This window comes from Neodiprion lecontei, chromosome 2 (genome assembly GCF_021901455.1).
Source record: "Neodiprion lecontei isolate iyNeoLeco1 chromosome 2, iyNeoLeco1.1, whole genome shotgun sequence".
NCBI classification, from domain to species: domain Eukaryota; kingdom Metazoa; phylum Arthropoda; class Insecta; order Hymenoptera; family Diprionidae; genus Neodiprion; species Neodiprion lecontei.
In genome coordinates this window covers 35217667-35239589 of record NC_060261.1, presented here as the reverse complement: position 1 = coordinate 35239589, position 21923 = coordinate 35217667, and the positions used below count along the sequence as shown (strand labels likewise).

The window sequence follows — 21923 nt, the reverse complement described above, 5'->3', positions numbered from 1 at the left end:
ATTCTTTTTTTTTTTAAGTAGTGAACATGTCTGCTGATAAATACTGAGTATGAAGTTTTATCAGCAGGTTCGCTAAACTTCAACGTCTTTTATGGGTGATTGTTTTTTTTTTAGACATATCCGGGGTATTTCTGACCTCGCAATAACCGACATTACCGCTTCTGTTGGTCAACGCTTCAAATTTCATTCTTGTAGCCGCCACACTCTAAGTAAGAATTGTTCAATTAGATAAATTGTACCTCAATCAAAGTCAAATCTTACTGATTTTGATGTAATGCCGCTGCGAAGGAATGGACACGTATTTTTCAAATTGGACTTGGATGGCGACATATTCTCATCTGGGAAATATTTGCGTTCCAGGTCATATTCCGCTTTCATGATACCAGGGTTCTCAATTACCGTATTATTTTCGCTTGCGTTTGAAGCGTTACTTTCATTGTTGCGACTACTTGTCAAGGTTTCTTTAATGCTGATAATAATATCTTGTACTTTTTCGATAGATTTCGTTACTTCGTCACTTATTTCTTGAATTTCTTGCTGGTTACAGAGATTACCAAGATTTTTTGCTGCTTCCTCCATCTCTCTAACGTATTTCCTAACATGGTCATAATATTTCTTCTTGGTAGGATGTAACATCAGATTGTCCATTGTTACCTCAGCTGTCGAAGCATCCATAGATATTTGATGTATACTCTCATTTAGGTGTTCTGTTATCTGCACAAATATATAATCTTAATAAATAATACACTTCGTTGTAGTGAAACCCAACAAATTTTTATATTAGTATATTTGATTAGCAAATAACTTGTTTCGTATGTTATGCAAAGAATGTCAATCAACTTCTTGTCAGTTTCAACTGGGGGCGTAGCTCAGATGGTAGAGCGCTCGCTTAGCATGTGAGAGGTACCGGGATCGATACCCGGCGCCTCCAAAATAAATTTTTATTGAATAAAAGTTATTTAATTCTTAGCATTAATGAAGACAAAATGAAATCCAAAAATACTCTACTGCTTCTTCATCATTGAGCAATAATATCATTCCATATTGGCGTAGTTTTCCTACTCTTATCTTGATTCCCATTGATCCATTTATCTCCTCTCCCCCCTCCCCGTCCATTCGTATTATGTAACACTTGGCCTTTCACGGCTTTACAGTTATAAGTTTGAGAAAGTATGTTTGCTGCATACCACAGCGTAGATGAAAAATAGCTTGAAATTTTTTAAATTTTTTAAATGCTTAAACAAACTGTAGAAGCGAAGTATGCAAGACTGCGTAACGACAGAACTTCAGTTTAAATCCTCAGCGTATCAATGAGGACTTGATCGACAATTCGCAAAAATTGTAGCCACATTGCTCAGGCATCGAATCGGCGACCTGAGATTCAATCTCTGTTTGGCTACACCGGGGCAAGATTTTCTGCAGTTTTCCTTGTCCCTGGTACGGATGCAAGTTTTTCTATTGCACATTTTAAGACGACTGTGGAAGCATAACGATAGTCACTAATCAATCCTTTCCCTTACTCAACACACGCCTAACGGCTCTTGACAACATGCCCTATTGGGTATGGCGGGTGTTAGTCGTGATTATTAGTATTATTATTAGTATAATTGCTTTTAATAATATATCTATATTGCTTCAGTGATTGGTAATATTTCAAAACGAAAATTAAAAAAAAATGGGCTCGTCCGGGATTTGAACCCGGGACCTCTCGCACCCTAAGCGAGAATCATACCCCTAGACCAACGAGCCACTTGTATGTGTGTTGTGCATGTATATTCATAAAACACCAAAAAAAAATGTTGCTGTGAAAATTTAATGAACTAATGAAATAAGCGTAATATTGAACACGTTTCACTTACATAATTAATTCCAACTTCTCTACACCTTTCAGATGCCTCCTTGACTAGCAATTGCATTTCTCGAAGACTGACTGTCCTCGAGTTTGTTTCTTCACTATCAATATTCATATTCAATGCCATTTCCACATCTGCTGTCGTTTCGTTCAATATATCTTCCAATTCTTGCAGAAAATTCGACCGATATGGAGAAATGTTGAATTTTTCTTCCTCAGATTGTATTTGACGGATTCTGTTATTTGTTTCAACTTCTGAAGCGAGTAGCTCCTTCTCTAATTCAAGCTCGTGTTTTCTACGATTAACCTCTGCTAGCGCTTTTTTTTGTTGTTCTAAACTCGATCCTAACATTTGAAGCTGTTCTTCATACGTAGACTTTTGTGAACCAAGCTGCATTTCGACTTCACGTTTTGCATTTTCCAACTCTTTGATCACCTTTTGTTTAGACTCTTCAAGTTCGGCTCTTAATCTATACGCAAAAACAAAATGTGGTATATTCTTCTTTCGAAAGTGAACAATTGATATCTTTTAGAGGTTGCTTACTTTTCTTGTTGAATTTTAAGAATTTCTTGGTGTGCGAATTCAAAGTCAACTGGCTGTGCGGAGATTTGTCCTCTGCCTTGTTCGTCAAGTGGATTACACACTCGAAAGTAATGATTTCCTCCAATAACAAGTCGATCCCCATGTTTTAAATATACTTTGCCAGTTACTACCTAAACCGGACCAGAATTTTAAATTACATGCTCTTCAATCGCTGTTATTGAAAAAAAAATTATAAGGCAAATACTTTTCTATTACCTGTCCATTCACGTATGTATCGCCCTCCATTTCGGGTGAAAGCGTCAATTTTCCGTTATTGTTTTCAATTGTACTACAAGAAAAACAAGAATTAATAATAATCTGCGAATTATTCACGATTCCTTTACACCCAAAAGCAATTTTTTTGTTAACAATGAGCGGGATTAGTTACAAGTCAGCCAGCATGCATGACGAATGGTAGTACAGGGAATCTTGAAATTGTTCTCACCACATTAAAAAAGGAGTTTAGAACATACACGCATTAATTGTTCTCAGATAGTACTGTTACTTGCAAAATCAGTTTTTATATACGGATCTATAAGTAAAAAACAAAATATTTGATTCTATGCCAACTAACGGCTAAATAACATTCAAAAGTAATTCGATGCAGTCTCTGCAGACAGAATGCACGTGTTTACCAAATTGCTGTGGTAAGTCAAATAAAAAAAATAATAATAATAAAAAAAAAAGAAATATCAATACAAATAAACAGTGAATCAGAAATCAAACCAAAGACTCAGGATTTCGAAGTCAACCACAAGTAACATATACCTATAAATGTGTTTTTGCATTTAAATGTTGAACAACGATAACATCATAAACGAACGAAAATTGTTACGAAATATATTTACCTTGTATAAGAGATTCGTTAATTACACACAACTTCTACTAATTGCGTTTAAGATACGGGATGATAAGATCAAATAATTCTAGGGCAATAAGAAAAATGGGTCAAGTCGTAGAAACAGTTTGGATGGAAAAATTATTTGCGATATCACAAGACACCTTTTTCTTTTTCTTCCATCAGACAAAATAATCCTTTTGTAATTAATCTACACTGTAAGTAATCGAATCAATCAAAATAATGACAAGGATGGCAAACTCTGAAGAAGAAAAAAACAGAAACACCACATCCACCATGTGCTTAGAATCCTCGAAAGGTTTTCAGCGACTAACCAGTGCCGTTGTCCGACCAGTGGTCCATCCAGAACAATATCCGGCTGATAGGAGGAGGCTAACTCGACGTTTCGCCTTCCTATGCGTACAGAGCCAGATGGAAGAAGATACAAAAGTGTACCAGACAAGATAGGATCAGCAGCTAAATTAACTAGACAGGGTTGCATCGATTTTTCCTTAAAATCAATCTCCAACGCGATGCCACAGCGTCTTAGGTGCGTCAACTCCGTATTTTTCTTCTCTTCCGCGTCCCGCAGCTTCTCTGACCAAGATCTGTAAATACACGCCGCTACCTATGAAGTTCTGAAATTTTTTTTACCCCGAAACATTTTTCGCCATAACAATCCATCAACTCATTAACGGTTTTTATCCAGTCAGAGTAAGAAACGCGATCTGGAGCTAGATTCCTATCGCCAGCTGAAATACTTTCATTATCAGCCTCAACATTCGTTTAAAAAAAAATATCAATTTGTCACCAATATATCTGCGCCTTGAAATCTTATCAGCGATACTAGCCAACGACGAAGAGAAGAAAATAATTGAACAATATCGAATAAAAACTATTTTAGCAAACGCTCCCTACTTCTGCGAGAGGCAGAGCTGTTTTTCGGTTTTCTTTAGCTGTTCCCTCAATATTTCGATTTCCCTCTCTTTCATCCGTACATCGTCTTCCGTTTCGGCCGCCCCGGATCCGCCGTCGAGGAGAATTCTACGTGGAAGTCCTCCCAGGTGTCGTTCGTAACCTTCCCGGATCCCACGCAGCCGCGCTACTTCCGCTTTCAGTTCCCTAAGAGCATAACGTCATCCTTTATAGTTTATACAACGTACAGCCTAAATGATTGCTGCTACATCGACTACTCGAGATATTTCAATTCGATACACATGCGTATTTACACACTTTTATCACGTATGCATTACACGAATGCACAGGTTGCAATTGCAGATGCGCGATAATAAGGTACATTTGTTGCGAAACGTCAGATGATGGATAATGATGGATAATAATATACAATAAAGACATGAAGTTAGCACAAGATATGCGATTAGTTCGAAACTCAATTATTTGTAGTCGTACAGGTAAAATATAGAAATAAATCAATGTTACTCTACCGAATCAATCTTTCGTGGGAATCTTCGTTAACTCTGACACGATTAACAATCGCCCTAGCCTGACAAGCGTAACGTAGTGTCGCCAATGTTTCCTCGAGATGAACGCTGGCCGGTGAGACAGTTCCCAGCATTGCTGTTCGAGAATTACCACCAAGACTTTCCTGAGAAAGGATAACGTAAGATCGATTGATTCATACCGCATTTCGTACACGTAGCTCGCAATGTAATAACAATTATATCTATATTATAAGCTCAGTCACGATGAGAAATGTATAAACACGTGCTCATTGTTGTACCTAATAGGCATCTACACACGTTAATTTGTTTTTTGTCACAAGGTTGCCGGTGGGACAGGTAAAGCAAATGTTAGCGATCAATAAATCGCACAAGATGGATTGGCGTCTCGATGATAACGCAGACGACAAAATACCTGATTGTCGTGTGTGTACAATATACGTATGTATGACGGTATAATGAATATATCTATATATATATATCGGCAAAAGTTACGGCGCAATTTGATGCCCCCCGGTGACTGTACCGAATAAAATTGATTTTGCGAGATACGATTCGTCGACACGGCGATTCGTCTTGCACGACTAGAAGAATCCAATTGTTCTCTCCTTTCGTAGAGTCCGTCGGAAAAATACGCAATTTTTTTTTTCAACCATGCTTCACTAACGAACTTCAAGGTTCGAGCTTCGTCGCTATCGAAATGCACACGTACATACATTATGTTATACGCACATATTGATAAGAAATACAACGTCAACGGTACAGGATAGCGATAATGTCAGAAATGTTTATAATAAAAAAAAATAAAAATAATGAAACTATCGGAACGTAGAAGAGAGGTGATTATTATTCAATTGCGTACTAAATAACCATGCAAACGAAACGGTCGGCGCAACGCTATTTTGACGGAGATTAATCTGTCGGACCGTGGTCGGCACGTTTCTTCCTTCGTTAATAGCGTCGCGACGTCGCGCAATTATTTCTATAGATTTAAAAAGGACGTGGTATACATGAGTATGTATGTAAAAATCACAAAACGCCGGGAGAAATCGCTGCTCCCCACGGCGATACGGCCTTGCTTCTTTGCATTACAAATACGTTACACATACGTATTATACGTACATATAGGTATAATACATGCGTTGTTCCACAGTCTATTTATAAGATGTAGCGTGGGCGTTACGTCCTGCCATACCATGGCGAATAAATTTATTTTCAATACGTTAATACTAGGTCTGAGTAAATTAACAATATGTGAACAATTCACGTATATTTTAGACATCGCTATACTTCGTCTTGGCTGGACGAAAAATTCATCAGCGTTACAGTTTTTCGAATCCTTTGAAAACGTATTCGTGGAACACGCACGCTCCGTCTCGTACACACCTACGGTAATTCTTGAAATCGTGATAAACAATTACACTTGTATTGCAATATGAAAATAAAAGAAAGAATGATGGAATCCAATGTAGAATTATCATCTGTACTGTATTTGGAAAACTGATGTACATATAGTATAACGTAAGGTATGTACACATATTGTATACGTATAACGACTCAAATAAGCAGAAAGCTTGGCGAAATCGGTTACCCACATAATGAGCATTGTCGCGCGGTTGTGAGATGTCCGGTATGAATATCATGCTAACGTTATAAACAAAGGAAACTGAAAGTTTTGCACTCGTGAAAGGTCGAATGCGCGGAAATAACACGCAAGATTTTAATAAAAAAAAAAAAAAAAAAACCTGTTCGCCAGGATTTGCCCTCATTTCGTTTCGAGACGAATAATATTGAGTCGTAACGTAGTCTGTATAACTTAAATCATCGATGAGCAACACGTGCACTTTCAGCCAGCTCCATAGAAAACAAATTCCTAGCGGTTCGAGCCGCGACGTTGTAACGAATGAATGAATGAAAATAAAGAAAATAAAAGAAAAAATAAAAAGAAAGAAAAATAAAGACTTTTCCCTTATAGGCGGTGATTCAGGACACGGTTCAGTTCCAGCTGCCTGACTCGCTCGGCTTGCTCATCGCCCCTGCGGATACGCATTTAAATGGTGAAAAATCCACCTCAACTTACGTAGAATTTACGCAGCCGGGTTAGTACGCGTGCACCGGGTGTAACGTGTTGGTATCAGATGTACGCTCGGTTAGTCACGTGCGACGCCCGCCAGCACATCGCGCGCCCATTGGCTGGGACGCAAGGAATGGTCGAAGAGGGGCGCGTGCTGTGAAATGGGAACGAAAGGACGCATCGGTTTGCCGCGAACGTTGATGCATGGTCAGTACGACGCTAGACGGAGTCACGTTAACGGATCGGACCGCGCAACCGAGCATCGTCGAAGAGGATAAATTACGATCAAATTGCCGCTTCGTTTTCGCTTACGATCTAGAGAAAATAAGAGAAGGAAGGACGAGGAGATTGATTTTGAGACACCGGCATAGCCGAAGCGAAACATCTTTCGTAAACAAAATCGCATCGAAAGTTGTTTATACGGAGGGTGAATATTCTGCTTCGATTCTCGCTTTTTCGCAACTCGCGTGTAAGAGGATCGAGACGAATATAGATACGGAACGAAGGAATGCGGCGAAGAAATCACGAGTAGCGAATCATCGGTATCTGGCTCTTAGAGAGGGATTCGGAACTGGGAAGTCAGAAGTATTTCGAAACGGAAGAATAAGGATAATAACTTACACTTGTCAGAATGGATCTTGTATACATGCCGGAAGCCCTCAGCTACGGCTCGTTAAGACATCCGCAATATCGGGACTATGAACAACCGTGGAACAAGGACTACTTCAATTACGGTACGTTCTTTTGACGAGATGTTATTTCGTCGGATTTGGCTAGTGACGCTAACCGACCGGCATTGAACGTTAACCTGTTACACACACACACACACACACACACACACACACACACACACACGTGCGCACGATTTTTTAATGCAAATGCGCAGTAGTTAAACTGCGTTGACCCGAGGAGCGTTAAAATATGTTAATTCTTGAATATTAATCGTTAAATCTATTCACGTTCACTTGTACCGTTCGTTTTTTTTCAATTCACACAAATGTCTATACATGTATACAAACAAGTTGGCGACGGGGATGTTGTTTACTCGCTATAATACCGATAAGAAATATATGGAAAAATTGATCAGGTAGTAAAAAAAAAGTTGTAAAATGTTCAATGTATGTATACGTATACATTGCATAAAATTATATATGACGTTCGTTAATCCCGTACTGCAACTCTGATCACTTTCGATAACAACTACTGTCGCTGTAATAACATCTACCTAAAATCAACGAAATACGACAGCAGAGGTCCGACATATTTTATACCGTTTTTTTATCATTTTCAACGTTTGTCTAATAACGTAAAATTTGCACTACCACAAATACTCCATACGCGTAGTGTCGAATTGCCTAACCCCAATTTAGAGAAGTAAAACATAATTTAAGCTGATTGTTACGTAGGAGTTTGACAACCGAATTTTTCCGCATGTGATATTAGACGATGTAGGCATATAACGTGTGTCTAAGATACCCAGTTACTGTAAATTACAGATGTCAAGAGAATTTGACACAAGGCTGAAGTTATTAACGTTATCGTAACGGAACACTGTGAAAAAATCATTATTTTCTTATTGTCACAATGAATTTTAAGAAACTAAGTTTACAAAATATGAGTATGTATTGTTTCATTACGATTCACTGAATTTCAAACTGTTCCAAAATGGTGAAATAACGGGTTTTCCTCAGCATGAACCGTTGCGATAGGGTTACCAACTTCAAGATAACAGTTTGTCCACACTCGCCCATTAAGGGGTTGTCTTTACTGTCGCAAACGAAGGAAAAAAAATTGTACACTGCTATATTTTATTTTCTTATTCTTGGTCCGTACCCAACCGGTAATAACAAAAAAAGAAATTCCTTTTTGTTTTTTGCTCGTTTGTTTATTTTTATCATTGTTTTTATTTTCCGCAAATTTCGCGCTTGTCCAAGGAACACGATTTATTCTTCCCGCGAAATGAAATAACAAGCATGAAGCCGCGATAATCGCATGTGTGATATTACAAATATAGAAATCAATGCAGCGCATCGCGTTGAGTCTTGCCATGCTCTGCAGATAAAACACAAACATCATCACGTGCGTCTTGTCACGCGAGTGTACTTACATGTAGGTATATAATCGTCGAGTTTACCAGTAGCGCACTTCGAAGTTGATAGTAGATGCATATACATAGTATACGTAAACCATTGTTCGAATAGAGTATTGAACCCATGAAATGTGTTACTTTGAAGAGGATGTATACAACAGGATGTAAGGTATTAACGTATATAGATACGCGGTCATTCGAAATCAATTTGTTAAGAAAGTTACGACTTTGGATTAAACAGGTTCGCTTTTAAAACGGCAGGGATAGCAATATTGATTACGAAAAAAAAAGAAACGAAAATCATGATAATAACAAAAGCACATGAAAAATAATCGGTTTCTAATAAAACACGCATTTTATGCTCAGGAATGAGCAAACCTTCGCGATGCGCTAAAGATATAAATAACTTTACCTGGGTAGCTTGTAAGAGCAGTAAAAAAAAAAAAACGACAGGCTAATATACACTGCGTTTCTCTGCTTTTTCTTCTCTTGTCCGTTCAACATTGAATTTTTGTAAATAGAAATCGAATTTTGACGTAAAGAACCGTTGCCACGTCATTAGCAAATAAAAAACGAAAGAAAAAACAGTCAAAAATGCCGTCGGAGTTATTATAGTCTTGTTATTGTTTATCCATGGTGTGGGTGTCGCTTAGTCGATCGAGTGATATTCGTGTAGATATAATAAATACAGGTAGATATATAACTTGCAGATACGAAAAATTCACTTGTTATCGTGGGAGACAAGGAAATCTCCTTAAATTTAATTAGTAACCGTTATAACGCCGACAGCTTAACGGCTTAAAGGACATGTCATCGGAATCAACTGATATGAGAAATTTATCAGGTCTACAGTATAGCCGATGATCGATGAACCGATTTGAATCTATCGGATGCTAAAGCGAGAAAGCAGTGGTGGAAAGTTTTAAAAATTCGAACGTGAATAAAATTAACAGTAGCCAATGAAGTAACATGTACACGACAAAAACGCCAAATGATAACTAAATCAGTTGAAAACAAGTATCATTTAGTAATATACGTGCAGTGTCTGTAGATACACTGTTTATAAAACGTATTCTGACCAATTTAGAAATATCTTATTAACATGGTTATCGTCCAGCCATGTATCAACGCCGGATTCCGGTCTGACTGGTTTGATAAAACGCTAATGACAAACCGCTAACACTTGTATAAATCGTGACCAATGGCGAAAAAGTGGCAAGGTCTGAAAAATCGACACCTGACAATGTTCATACGGTCTGGAATAAAAATAAAAATAAAAATCTTCGAGGCCGAAGTTAATTTATTTAAACGCAACCGTACGAGTAAGAAAGAGAAAGAGGCAAGGGCTCGGCTCGCCAGGGCCGAGGGCAGACGACTTTGGAGGAAACTGCCTACGTGCCTAGCTGCACGTCTCGGAGTTTCAGATAACGGAGATGAATTTACGGAATAGGATAGGCTACGTTAATTCTGTGTCGTAAACGACAGTTTAACACCTTGTCACTGTCCAATAACCCTGCGAGCACCGGAAACGTGTATTACGAAGACGTAGGACGTTAGGACACAAGAGGGTTATCTCATCTTGTTTGCATCCTCCTCGCACGCAACGCCCAAAAGAAACTAGGCCACTTACTGTCGATCGAAATACACGTGCGAGCATGCTACGAGCTATTATTGTATGGATGTACCTACGTTGTTATACGCACTTGTAATACCGGCTAGTTAACCGCACTAAAGAAACTTGAAACTACACGCCGGTGTGAAAATTGCTACCAAACAGAAGAAACTTTAATTCTATTAAAATAAAGAAGAATAATGTTGACATGATAATCGCATCATTCCTACAAAATTTCTTGCTATTCGTATTCGACCAAACAGGATAAATTTTGGAGATATCTTCTATTTCAAAGAAATTCTATACATGTTTATATACCAGAACCGTAATCTACGTGTCGAAAAAAACACAGATCCCAATTTTGGCGCTTGTCAGATCAAGTTAGGATTCATGTGCTACACACGGAGTAAATATTTGTTGAATTTATCGAATACAGGGAAAGACATTTTTTTTCATCATCTAAAATAATTCAATTTAATTCAACAAAATTGATGTTAACGATAATTTGGATTATCGAGTGAACCCAAATTTATCTGAACCCACGAAATATTTCTATCACCATATTTGATGAATGAAACTTTGTTTTCATCCATAACGCGTAGTTTTTTTCTGAAATTTTTCACAACAATCTGCGATCTGACAGGGAATTACCCAACGTTGTCTTATCGCATTGCGTCGACGTCACGAATAGAACATATTGCCGTACACACATATAGGCATATACGTAGATACACTTCACAACAGTATTATTTAATGTTTGTTTACTCGGCGTTATTCTTTTTATACTTTTTTTTTAGTTCGTTTATTTTCTTATTTCTCTTTCCATCGATATGCGCCTTATGCCATGAATAATCGTATCATTGTCGTCAAATTTGCGCACACATTCATCGATACCTTGCGTCCCGACCTTGATCTTATATAATACATTATTTTGCAGGCTAATCGTAAAGCGTATTGCACATACGATATGTGTGTGTGTATAAGTATACTACAATGTTCGGGCCAGGAATAAAAACATGCAACAATTTCTTTGTACGCGCATTAAATACAAGTTGCCTTTTTCCACTGAGGCGTGACTTTTTCACTCGGGAAACAAAAAGTAAGATACAGACAAAAAAAAAAAAAAAAAGAAAAAAAGAACGCGGGCGGGAATGTGATCGGCCATTATTCATACGTGAGGAACGATAACAATGATATTGAATTAAAAAGAAAAGAAGAACTTAATATTTTTAACGGAAACAGGGGGGCAACGAACATTTCCGTATCTCGTATATACGATAGAAATCACTCATAGATATATGCGAAGTGCGAGATTACATTTTCGTTTGCCTCTTACTCACATACGCATACAATTGAATCACAAGTCAAAATGTGTGCGCAGAATGTTGATAAAATAACGATAAAGCTCGTGTTGCCGCAGATGGTCGAAGACACAATCTAATCACGATATCTTACATGTAAATGTCAATAAATATATTTTTATCACTGACGAAGAAAGAAAAATTATCTAAGACGATCGCGTTTCGGTATACACATACTATGTGTCTGTGAGTTTCCATAAGAATATAATCGTCAATCGTAAGATCTGCAGTGATTCGCAATTGACTGAAAATAAACGTTCAGACGAAGAACGAATGATGTCGCATCGCGACGCTGCCAGTACCTATACATGTAGGTTCACATATTTTCTGGTCACGTTTCTGGATCAAGGGTAAGTTGTCTCGAATTCGAACGTAATAGAATAGTGTCGTTAGTTTACACTTACGTTGCTACCGATAAGAACAGCTTGGCGTAGATTATACACGGTACATAAATGTATCTACTATTCAAATTTGACATACCCCGGGCGCAACGGTGCGCAAGAACGTTGTTAAAACATTGTAATTGTTGTTTCTATTTCCACTCGCATACACTGTAGCTGCATTTACATGTATATACATATAGATTATAAGCTATAAATAATGAGATAAAAACAGATCCGCCCTACCTACTACTTGTATGAAATATATATGCGACGCGAGTATGGCGGTCAAACATACATGTGCGTAGTTGCATGTAATTTGTAATCCATGTATCCGTATGGACGACAAGCCATTGAAAGGGGAGACGCTGTGGTTTTGCATCGCAGCGCGGGGTTCGAAAGGAGAGGGGAAAAGGAAAAACCGTCACGTAGCCACATGAGAAATTAGAAACGCGCAATATTATCAGTATAGATATATCATTCCATCATCTGGGACATATTTATAATCCCGATGAACAAAAAAAATAACATACTGATCATTCATTTCGCGGGTATGATTAATATGGTATAATCTATAACGTGCCACGTATGTGAGCTTGGCTGCAACAAAATGTCACGTAGGTATAATCACCTTGACTCTACTGATACAGTGTATATTAAAAGAATCGTAATTAACTGTACAAACGGTGGAAGTTCTATGCTTCGAATTCTGAACGCGCGAGGTGACTGATCTCATTACCTCGCCGACTAATATTACTTCACATTCCGATTGATATTGTTTCACGGTTCCGTATATTCATGAGCGGCGCTTTCTATAAGACAACCTTAACAGGTTTGTTGTTCTTCGTTGGAGTAGGGATATCGCTTTATTTTTTCCCCCGAAGTTATAACGAGCCGTCAATATTGACCAATTATTTAGTGTTTTAATGTAGAAATAAAAGACGTGTCTCTACGAAGTTTCCAAGTTTTCATTCGCCAAGGCAATTAAATTCTCACTCAGCGTGAAACCACATGGGTATTATGAGAGGTGAACTGCTGCACCACGATCGCGACGCGACGTGTTGATGCTGCTGCTGTTGCAGCGACAGCGAATTCCTTTCACGCTTCAGAAACTTGTTTCAATCCTGGTCGAGCTAAATATAAACTACGCATATTGGATGACGACGGTTAAACTAGTAGCTACGTCGATGATATTAGCTGTACAGTATTTTGATTTTGTTTACGTATACCTTTATACGTCGTATAAATAATATAAATTCTGATTTGACATCGAGGTTGAGACCACGCTCCATAAAGCTTCGGTAAACTTGTGTTTGCGGTTAAATCGCGTGTATAATTGAAAATTGATGAGCCAAATGAGCATGTAAACATTGTTTATTTTGATTTCAGGGAAGTCAACAACCAAGGCGAAGAACCAGCAACGTCAGCAGTTACAAAAAACCACGTCTAAGGTCCCTTGCTCACTCTGCAAAGAAAACAAACGGCGCACCCTGGCTGCTTACATCCGTGGTAAAGCACGGAATAATTCTTGCAGCGAGATACATGAGGAGATTGAAGAAGATGAGATAAGGGAGGAGGAAGAGGAGGAGGAGGATGTACCGAGGTGCGGAGATGACGAGGAGTCACAAGAGAAAACTGTGGAAAAGACGAAAGGCGAAGCAAAGACATCGCGAAGGAGGTCCGACGAAAATATCGGCGAATCCGCAAACGGCAACTAAATTTAATACATAGCAATTAATATTATATTTAAGAAAAATGAACGAGCGAATGAATGGATAAATGAAGAATGAACGAAGAAAGGAGAGAGACTATTGTAAGACGAAGAATGAATTACGCCACTGAGGAAACTCTATATGTTGACGTAAATAGTAGCGTATCTATTTGTCGGAATGTTAAACATTGCAGGATGCGATTCGTGCGGGATTTGCAGGTACTTTTTCCCTATATTTAAGGGAAATTACTCAGTCTTCAATACTCACGAATGATTTTAAGAGGTAGAGAAAGAATCGAATGTCATTTGAATGAAAAATTCAATTGTATATACTTGGTGGGCTTCTGTTGTTTGTTTTATTGATATTTTTTTTTTTCCTGTGGGCTAAGAAATCGTTCCGATAACGAGTATAATATCTACTGAAGTACCTGGTTATTGGTGGTGCTTATCGCGTTTTGTCTTAGTGTTAAGATGATTTTTATTGACTAGCTACTTGAGCATAAGTTTGCATGTAAAATGTATATACATATTTATTGGCTTCCTCAAGTCTGCTATTACCCGTTGAATTCGTATTCATACTCGTATAATTAAATACTCTTGTTTTTGCAATAAAATTTCATACCCGTACAAGGGTCGTTTTATTTCGTAGAATAATTTTGCAGTCAAGTAAAGTGAAGTAAAAAATGTGAGGAGTGTTAAATATTTGATTTTATTCCTCAGATTGGAAAAAAATGTATCAAAACATTTCGTATGATAAAACAGAAGTAAACTAGGTTATTATTCTTACACTCAAAACTATAGGGGAAAAATTTTGTTTGGTCGAAGTAAAAGGCAAAGTGAGAAAATCTATACTACATTGGCTAACTTGGTTTTTTATATTGGACTAATAAAAAATTATTGAACGGAATTCTTCCACACTCCCTGAAAAAAAGTTTGAAAGTATTCCCCGGATTGTTGATTGAAATTTGCCGAGTGACGTATTGTACGAGGTTCATTACTGCCGTTTTCTTCATTAAACGCAAATACAGATATTCCTAACTACTTTTACGACTTGTTAAGAATTGATGTAATCATTATAAGACTGATTGTGAGGTTGTGTGAAAGTAAAAAACCAGTTTTTATGTATATTAGAAACGTTGCTGCTGCCGCTACTGACACTTCGCCTAAGTAAAATTCTGTAAACCAGTCAAAAACTAAACTTATCCTTTACCATGTCACATGGGATCTTTCGTGTCGCGTGATTTCTTGTTACGTGTATATTTTGTGACCTACAAAGCACGCGACGTTTTCCCAAATAAGTAATTGAGTGAAACAACTATTGGACCTTTAACTGGACGCCTCAAAGGACATGTTTGTGAATTTTTTCAGAATATTTCGAGAACTTAAAATAAACAAAATAAGGGTAAGAAGCAGAACACGATATGTGACAGAACGTATAATGAAAACCATGTGACAGGGTAAGGGGTATATGAATGCAACTAAATAACTAAGTTTTATATATATTAAAAAAAAAAAAATAAATAAAATAAAATTAAAAAAATGCGAAAAATGAATTCTTTTTCTCGGGTTATGTGCAAGTATTTATTTATAGGTATACGTATTACACTCTACACATAGTAAGAATGCATACATAGCGTACGGTAAATTCATGTATAATTATTTGTTTAGGTGGCTACGTACGAATGCGTGCGTGAAAAAAGAGCATCTTTTATGAGATATTTCTTGCAAAGTAGAAATAATGAAAAGGAAACCATATTACGCAAGACGTAAGTCGAGAGTGTATATTTCCCGTCCCAGGTGAAAGCGAGATATTATATGAGCCTGACAACGCGTTTGTAGTTCAGCAGAATAAGAAAATCATGCAAAAAAAAAAAAAATTCAACGTACAGAAAAAAAATCCCGTACACATGTATACAACTATCTTATTTTTTAATCGGTCAAAAAAAAAGGTGTTTGATATTATAAATGTATCCTTACATTAACCCAGCAAGTCTGTGCAGCATAATAAATATATATATTACTTTCGCAATAAAATTTATTTTCCTATAATTTTTCTATGCAGTATACTTAAATTTTTCGAAATAATAAACGACTCAACATCACACCCCAATATCTCCAAATAACATTGTCAAGATTGAGATTCAACGAGAAGCAGGACACTGTTATAATTTTAATTTATAATCATTGGAATATTCTTCATTGTAATGACAAGTGAAGAGGACGACTACTGCAGCTACGCAATTGAACATGATGCGAGAATTAAGCGTAGGTACAAAGTGATGAACAGGTAAATGTTCAGATATCCTATGCTGCCTTATTCGCGTACGACAGATGAACTAGAATTTTGGACTCTCCTTTATCGCAGACATCGCGGACATACAGATAGATAGCAGAGAAAAAAAAAAAAAAAAACAAGAGAAAGAAAAATAGGTCAAATACTTAATGATAATTGATGAACAAATATTGTACAGAATCGTACAGAGTTTTGTCGCCACTTTTCTCCCGTCTATTTTAACGTCTCAAGCGCCATTCAATCGATCGATAACCTTATGGTACAGATCTCAGGGTTAACGAGAATTACTGCTTAAAAAGCAGATAAGAGTTGTGAAGGGGGGAAAAAAATACAAGAATAAACGACCCCGGATAAATTTCTCAAGGATTGTGAATTTCGTTCCTTTTTCTTTTACGACATAGCATCACTGGGTCCATTTCGGGTTTATTATTTGATGAGCTGTTAACCAAACCCGACGTCGCATGGTTCTCAGCGGCCACAGCAATGATTTGTTAATAATTCAAATCTACATAATTCGCGTACCGGGTATGAATTCTTGGTCATTATTAGTTCACGTATGTGTGCGGTTCTTGCTACAGTGCGATTCGGCCTCGTCCGTCTAATAGAGTAATGACATTTTATGAATAGTCTACGAACATGAATTGATTCATAATTGGCTAACGACGGTATCTCTTAAACTGACTGTAACTCCGTACCGGAGTGCAGCCACGCCCTGATAATATTCAATATCTAATAATCAGAGTAAGAATAAAGAAAATGCGTTCATGTGAACAATTGAATTTAGTATTAACGGAGAAAAACCACGCAAAGGGATGAATGTGCAAATAGTTGAAAGAAATGAACGGTTGATGGAAGAATTCGGAAACAATGAGAAAGAGTGAACCGCCAAAAGTTGTGCGTAATTGCTGTTATTATTGATTGTCAAGAGACTATGGAAATTTACGGAAAATGTATTAAATATCTGAAAGCAGCGACGCAATTACAGGGTTGACGTGACGTCATCACTCGCATACACGAGCCGTGCGTTGCGCACGGCACTAATGTTCAATTCTACAATTGCGCGCGTCACTATTTTGTCCGCGTTACACGATGCGGATATTTTAACGAGCAATGGTTGGTGCGTAATAACATGAAACACTATTGAAAATCCCTTTCCAGCCATCCCGGTACCTTTTTTGAGGACTCGAGCAAATAATAATGCAACGAATGAAGCGATAACAGTGCTTTATCGACGTTATTCGAGACGATCGGCTACCGCAACGCAGCTTGTAACATTGCCTCATTCCCGGTTGGTGGTGCCGTGTGCAAAAGCCTGAGCCGGCGTTATTTCTATAAAGTCGAATGCGGAGCGATACGAGCAAAGTTTCGCTTCACGAATCCGGCCGGAGACAAGCTTGAGGAAAGTGACGTAAGGAGGGAATAAAACCCGTCGATAAAAATGGTCTGGCCAACACTCAAGAGTAAAACACTCGGTCATCTGGCGGAGAAAAACGAAGGTACGAGACACAGCTCCATATATGATATATCGTAGCACCCATAATGTTCGGGATTGTTCTTATTTTTATTTTCATGCTTGTGTAATAATTAGGTTTTTGTCTTGATTTTTTTTTTTTCTTTCCTCTATTTATATGTTAAAGAAACTTAAAACGACTACTCGGTGCAATTTATTTAATCTCTTCGTTCGTACACATAGACATAAACTGCGTCGTTCCTATTGCAGACACTACAAATGCTACCAAATTAAGAAGTGGGTGTCTGAAGTGTGGAAATCGGTGCAAGAAATGCGGCCCTGACTGCAAATGCACTATTAGAAGAGTTTACATTCGGGCACCAATGTTTAACTACTATACCGACTTGATGCACTAATGAATTACTCTTCAAATTCTCCGACAAAACATCGGTGGATCAATTTTACGGAAAAATTCGTTCCTTCTTCTTCGAAAGATCTGGATTTTGTCCAACCGGGGCAATGAAATAGTCACAAAATAATACGACGCGTTGCTCAAATTATCTGGAAATTTCTGCACAGACTGCGTTATGGTCGTTATGTTCAAATTTTTCCTTAATTTTATTTATTTTAGAATATTCTGTCATTGCGATGCGCGCGGTTGCTATACTTTTAGGTTTTAACTTATTATTAATTAAGTATGAATGGAGTGGCTGGAGTTACTTACACAATTCTTGACTTGTATAAATAATTCAACTTATAAACGGGACCTGGATCAGTGTACTTCGTTTACTTCAGATTTTAGAAATTTATGGATTAGTAATACTCTAGGGTATTAAGTTCATCTCATGCAGGGCTTGAGATATTTTGTTCTAACTATATATTATTTAATCGTAGATTGAATGAGGAATTATCTCTTTGTTGAAGGATAAAAAAAAATGTGTTTCAAGTGTTTCAAGCGTTTCGAACGATTACATCAACAATTAACCTTTTACAAAGATATCATCAAATTTCTCTGCCTGTTTTAACTAGAGTACCTAGTAGGCCGATAATATCAACTTTTTTTTACAAATTTCTGTGTTAATCATATCTATTGACAACCTGTCGAGGATGAGCTCTATAAGTGTTTCAAGTGTTTCTATTGGTTAGTAGATCCTCGATGGTTTCTCAATACTATTCACTTATGTAATAAACTCTGTAATACCAATTGTTGGTCGAAATATAAAGTTTTGTATGTTTTGCTATATCAATAAATTTTTCACAGTACAGAAGCAAACAATAATAAGGATTTATCACTCACCCTCAACAGCCACGTCAGTACGGATTCTCTGTAAGGAACAAAACCTCGTTTCCTGTTGTTCGTGCTCTCAGCCAAAGATGCAATCACCTTTCCCAGGGTTAGGAGCGACTTGTTAATAGAAACTCCTTCCTGTAAATTCGATCCAGCAATTATTTGATTATGTAATGATGGTTGAATAAACTTTTTTAATTAAGAGTACAACAAGAAAGATTATAAACGATAGGAGGAAAAATTGGTTCAAGTACAGTAATCAAACAGAGTATAATGAACAAGTTGTTCACAAATTGAAAAAAAAAATTGCAATGCCGTATGTAATCGTAACTAAAGCAAAAGCCTGTTCAGATAATAAATTAAGAAAAATATCTTCATCAAAATACATATTCATCAAAATGTGAATTGTTGGAAATATTACGTATATATTAGATAATTTTTTGAAGGTGCCCCAAGACATTCGTCAATCAAGTGATAAAACTTGGCATATCAAACGATTTCGCGACTCTTTAAAAACATATTAAATATCTATGGGGTCATTCATTGTTTATCACTTGTAGGATATTTAGGAGTGTGTGTGACACCTATTTTCATCTGAAGTTAATGTACTGCTACCTACCTCTTGAGCAAAAGCAATTTATTTGGGTTTCAGGGAGGATCAAGCATTGTTACTCATACCAACAGATTTTGCATTAGCAGTAAGAAATAAATGACTGCAAATTTCAGGCTTACGCGCAATCTATCTCCACTGGCACACGTCTGACTTAGGCGCTCGCTCCCAGCCAGATCTACAAGATTAATTTTACTCCGACGACTCGGCTCCGCCGGCTGATTGCCAGAGGGAACATCTACTTGTGTCTGAGTTAGAATCACACTGAAGATACTGTGGGACCTCGAACTCTTTTCATTCATTCCTGTCGCAGCTGTAGCTCTTTGAGAATTACCGACCTTCAGCCAGCCCTGAAAAAATTATGGACAAAAGTTGTGAAAGAGAAGTAAGTAGAGTGGCAAGTTTGAAATAGATTGTTGTCATTTACATTTTTTTTAAATTCTCTTTCAAACAACTAACCTGCAGATCTTCGTAACTATTGACACCGTGCTGACTCAGATCTACGACATAGGGCCCAAACACTGGATGTTCCCTGACTTTCAATGGCGCGCGTTTCCCCCCACTGGTATTGACGCCAAGGAGGTCGTGAATCTTCTCGTTGTATATTTCAAAATAGCTAATTTCTACCGTTGTTACAACTTTGGAGTTCCTCATTGATCGGCAAAATATTTCATGACAAAATCTCGGTATTATACCAGCTTCAGAGCCCAGCTCTGACCCGCACGTCTCTGTACCCATCATACTGTAACTTTTCCCAGATCCAGTTTGCCCATAGGCAAACAGACATGCATTGTAACCCTCAAATGCATTCTCTACCAGTGGTAGAACCATGTTCTTGAACACCACCTCTTGGGTGGCATGCTGTGGCGTGCAGGAATCGGCGTAAGATACAAAACAATGATCATACATAAATGTATGCCTGGAAGATTCGCACTCCACAGTTATGTTTTGACCATTAGCTTCGACGATTGCTGTTATTCGCTGGTCGTTCAGTTCCCTGTAAAGCCAAGTAATTCAGTTCTACATTAGTCACTTGACGAAAGATTGTTAGAAATACTTACTTGAAATTCAAAGGCCTAACCCTGACTCCAACAGTTAGATTACTCTGTTCTCCTTCGCACATTGTCTGCTCATCAGCACCCAGGTCCTGCCGGGTTCTTGGGGTTTCCATTTGAACGAGGTTAAAGCAATCTGGAGTCGCGGCTGGAGGATTATGATTACTGAAGTAACGTTTTACAGGTGTTTTACTTGTTATGGAGAATATGTTTGTTTTGGATCCTCGTTCATTAGCGGTAACTCTTTTGGGTGTGCAAAAATGTGTGACAGGAGTTCTGTCTGCAGATAATCTCGGATTTGATGTGATTCTCATTGGAGTTTTAAGCCTCTCTTCAGAAGACGATTTGGCAGACAGTGATGGCTCCTCTTTTTGCAGCATTGTTACAGATTTCGAACGAATAAGATTTGATTTGAATCGTGAATTGCTTGATGTTCTAATGTGAGAGACACAATCATCTGTTGTCTCAGGGCTTTCGAAGAACTTTCTGTGAACAATAATGTCAGGTCACTTAGACAATCCTTGTGACTGAGAACGATAAATATTGATTGATCTATTACTGAAAACTTACTTTTTAACTGGAGGTGCATTTTCTTTATTAAAATTAATAGGCTCACTCGAGAAAATAGCATTCAAAGATCGTGTGCTCGAAGTATTTCCACCTCTATGCGACATGATGAAAATAATTTTGTACAAAAGTATTTAGACCGCATGCAGGGAAGGTTTCTCACTTTCAGCAACGTTTACCGTCTCCAATGACGTTTAATGTTGTACTTGTATGCTGACAAATAGAATATTCAACACATGCAACTACAATATAAATAAAAACCGTTGACAAAACTCGGTTGTGCAGGGTGTCGGGATAACAATAGAACGGTTTTCACACAAAACTCGATCGATCAAAGGTGAAGTTCACTACCATTCAATATACGTACGATTTTTACAGCCTAAATACCTTTTCCTAACGTAAATACGGTATTTTTTTAACGTTATTTATTGTTTTTAACGCCCCAAATACATTACAAACAGACGCTTTCGCTTTCAGGCCGACAAGTTTAATCTTATTGGCTCACTAAAGTCGGGGGTTACTTCCCAAAAGCAATGCGACTCACTTGTAATTTCTTCACATACGTGAAAGCTCGTAGAGATCTCCGCCTCACTTTGCAGGCGCTTAAGCCGGATTGACGTCACCGCTTTCGACGAATGACAACTCCGGCAAACTCCGGCAGCTGTGTAAATGCTGGCCAATAGAAGTGCACAAGCCACGT

General features: G+C 37.7%; 2 protein-coding genes, 1 long non-coding RNA gene and 2 other non-coding genes across 8 annotated transcripts; 3 read left to right on the top strand and 2 right to left on the bottom strand.

Annotated features, from left to right (window-relative positions):
* Positions 1-47: 47 nt before the first annotated feature.
* Positions 48-21896, bottom strand: LOC107217710 (kinesin-like protein KIF14). Of its 4 annotated transcripts, XM_015655342.2 has the most exons (13): positions 21768-21885; positions 21227-21436; positions 20663-21142; positions 20061-20598; positions 19724-19951; positions 19001-19129; positions 4719-4879; positions 4192-4395; positions 3609-3881; positions 2652-2724; positions 2397-2566; positions 1860-2322; positions 48-714 (listed from the first exon to the last, which is right to left on the bottom strand). In XM_015655342.2, exons 2-13 carry the CDS (start codon positions 21328-21330, stop codon positions 241-243), a joined length of 3297 nt encoding a protein of 1098 aa, XP_015510828.1. In that variant the 5' UTR covers positions 21331-21436; positions 21768-21885; the 3' UTR covers positions 48-240. The 4 variants fall into 4 exon arrangements, with proteins under 4 accessions (XP_015510828.1, XP_046586944.1, XP_046586943.1 ...); XM_046730988.1 differs by lacking the exon at positions 21227-21436 and having other exon boundaries at positions 21768-21896; XM_046730987.1 differs by lacking the exons at positions 21227-21436; positions 21768-21885 and adding an exon at positions 21611-21699.
* Trnaa-agc lies at positions 859-931 on the top strand. The gene has a single exon. It is a non-coding gene; the product is annotated as a tRNA-Ala (tRNA).
* Positions 1678-1749, bottom strand: Trnap-agg. Its single transcript has one exon. It is a non-coding gene; the product is annotated as a tRNA-Pro (tRNA).
* On the top strand, positions 6999-15989 carry LOC107217708. The gene is made up of 2 exons (XM_015655341.2): positions 6999-7541; positions 13639-15989. Exons 1-2 carry the CDS (start codon positions 7439-7441, stop codon positions 13965-13967), a joined length of 432 nt encoding a protein of 143 aa, XP_015510827.1. The 5' UTR covers positions 6999-7438; the 3' UTR covers positions 13968-15989.
* Positions 16355-18954, top strand: LOC124292823. Its single transcript, XR_006902757.1, has 2 exons — positions 16355-17749; positions 17974-18954. It is a non-coding gene; the product is annotated as an uncharacterized LOC124292823 (long non-coding RNA).
* Positions 21897-21923: the final 27 nt, after the last annotated feature.

Excerpts from the sequence above, each read along its gene's own strand:
- LOC107217710 (XM_015655342.2), bottom strand. The coding sequence starts at position 21,330 with ATGTCGCATAGAGGTGGAAATACTTCGAGCACACGATCTTTGAATGCT. Across the intron at positions 20,599-20,662 it reads GTTAGGCCTTTGAATTTCAA|GGAACTGAACGACCAGCGAA; the intron begins GTAAGTATTTCT and ends TTGGCTTTACAG. Across the intron at positions 3,882-4,191 it reads CAGCTCTGCCTCTCGCAGAA|ATCTTGGTCAGAGAAGCTGC; the intron begins GTAGGGAGCGTT and ends GTGTATTTACAG.
- LOC107217708 (XM_015655341.2), top strand. The coding sequence starts at position 7,439 with ATGGATCTTGTATACATGCCGGAAGCCCTCAGCTACGGCTCGTTAAGA. Across the intron at positions 7,542-13,638 it reads CAAGGACTACTTCAATTACG|GGAAGTCAACAACCAAGGCG; the intron begins GTACGTTCTTTT and ends TTTTGATTTCAG.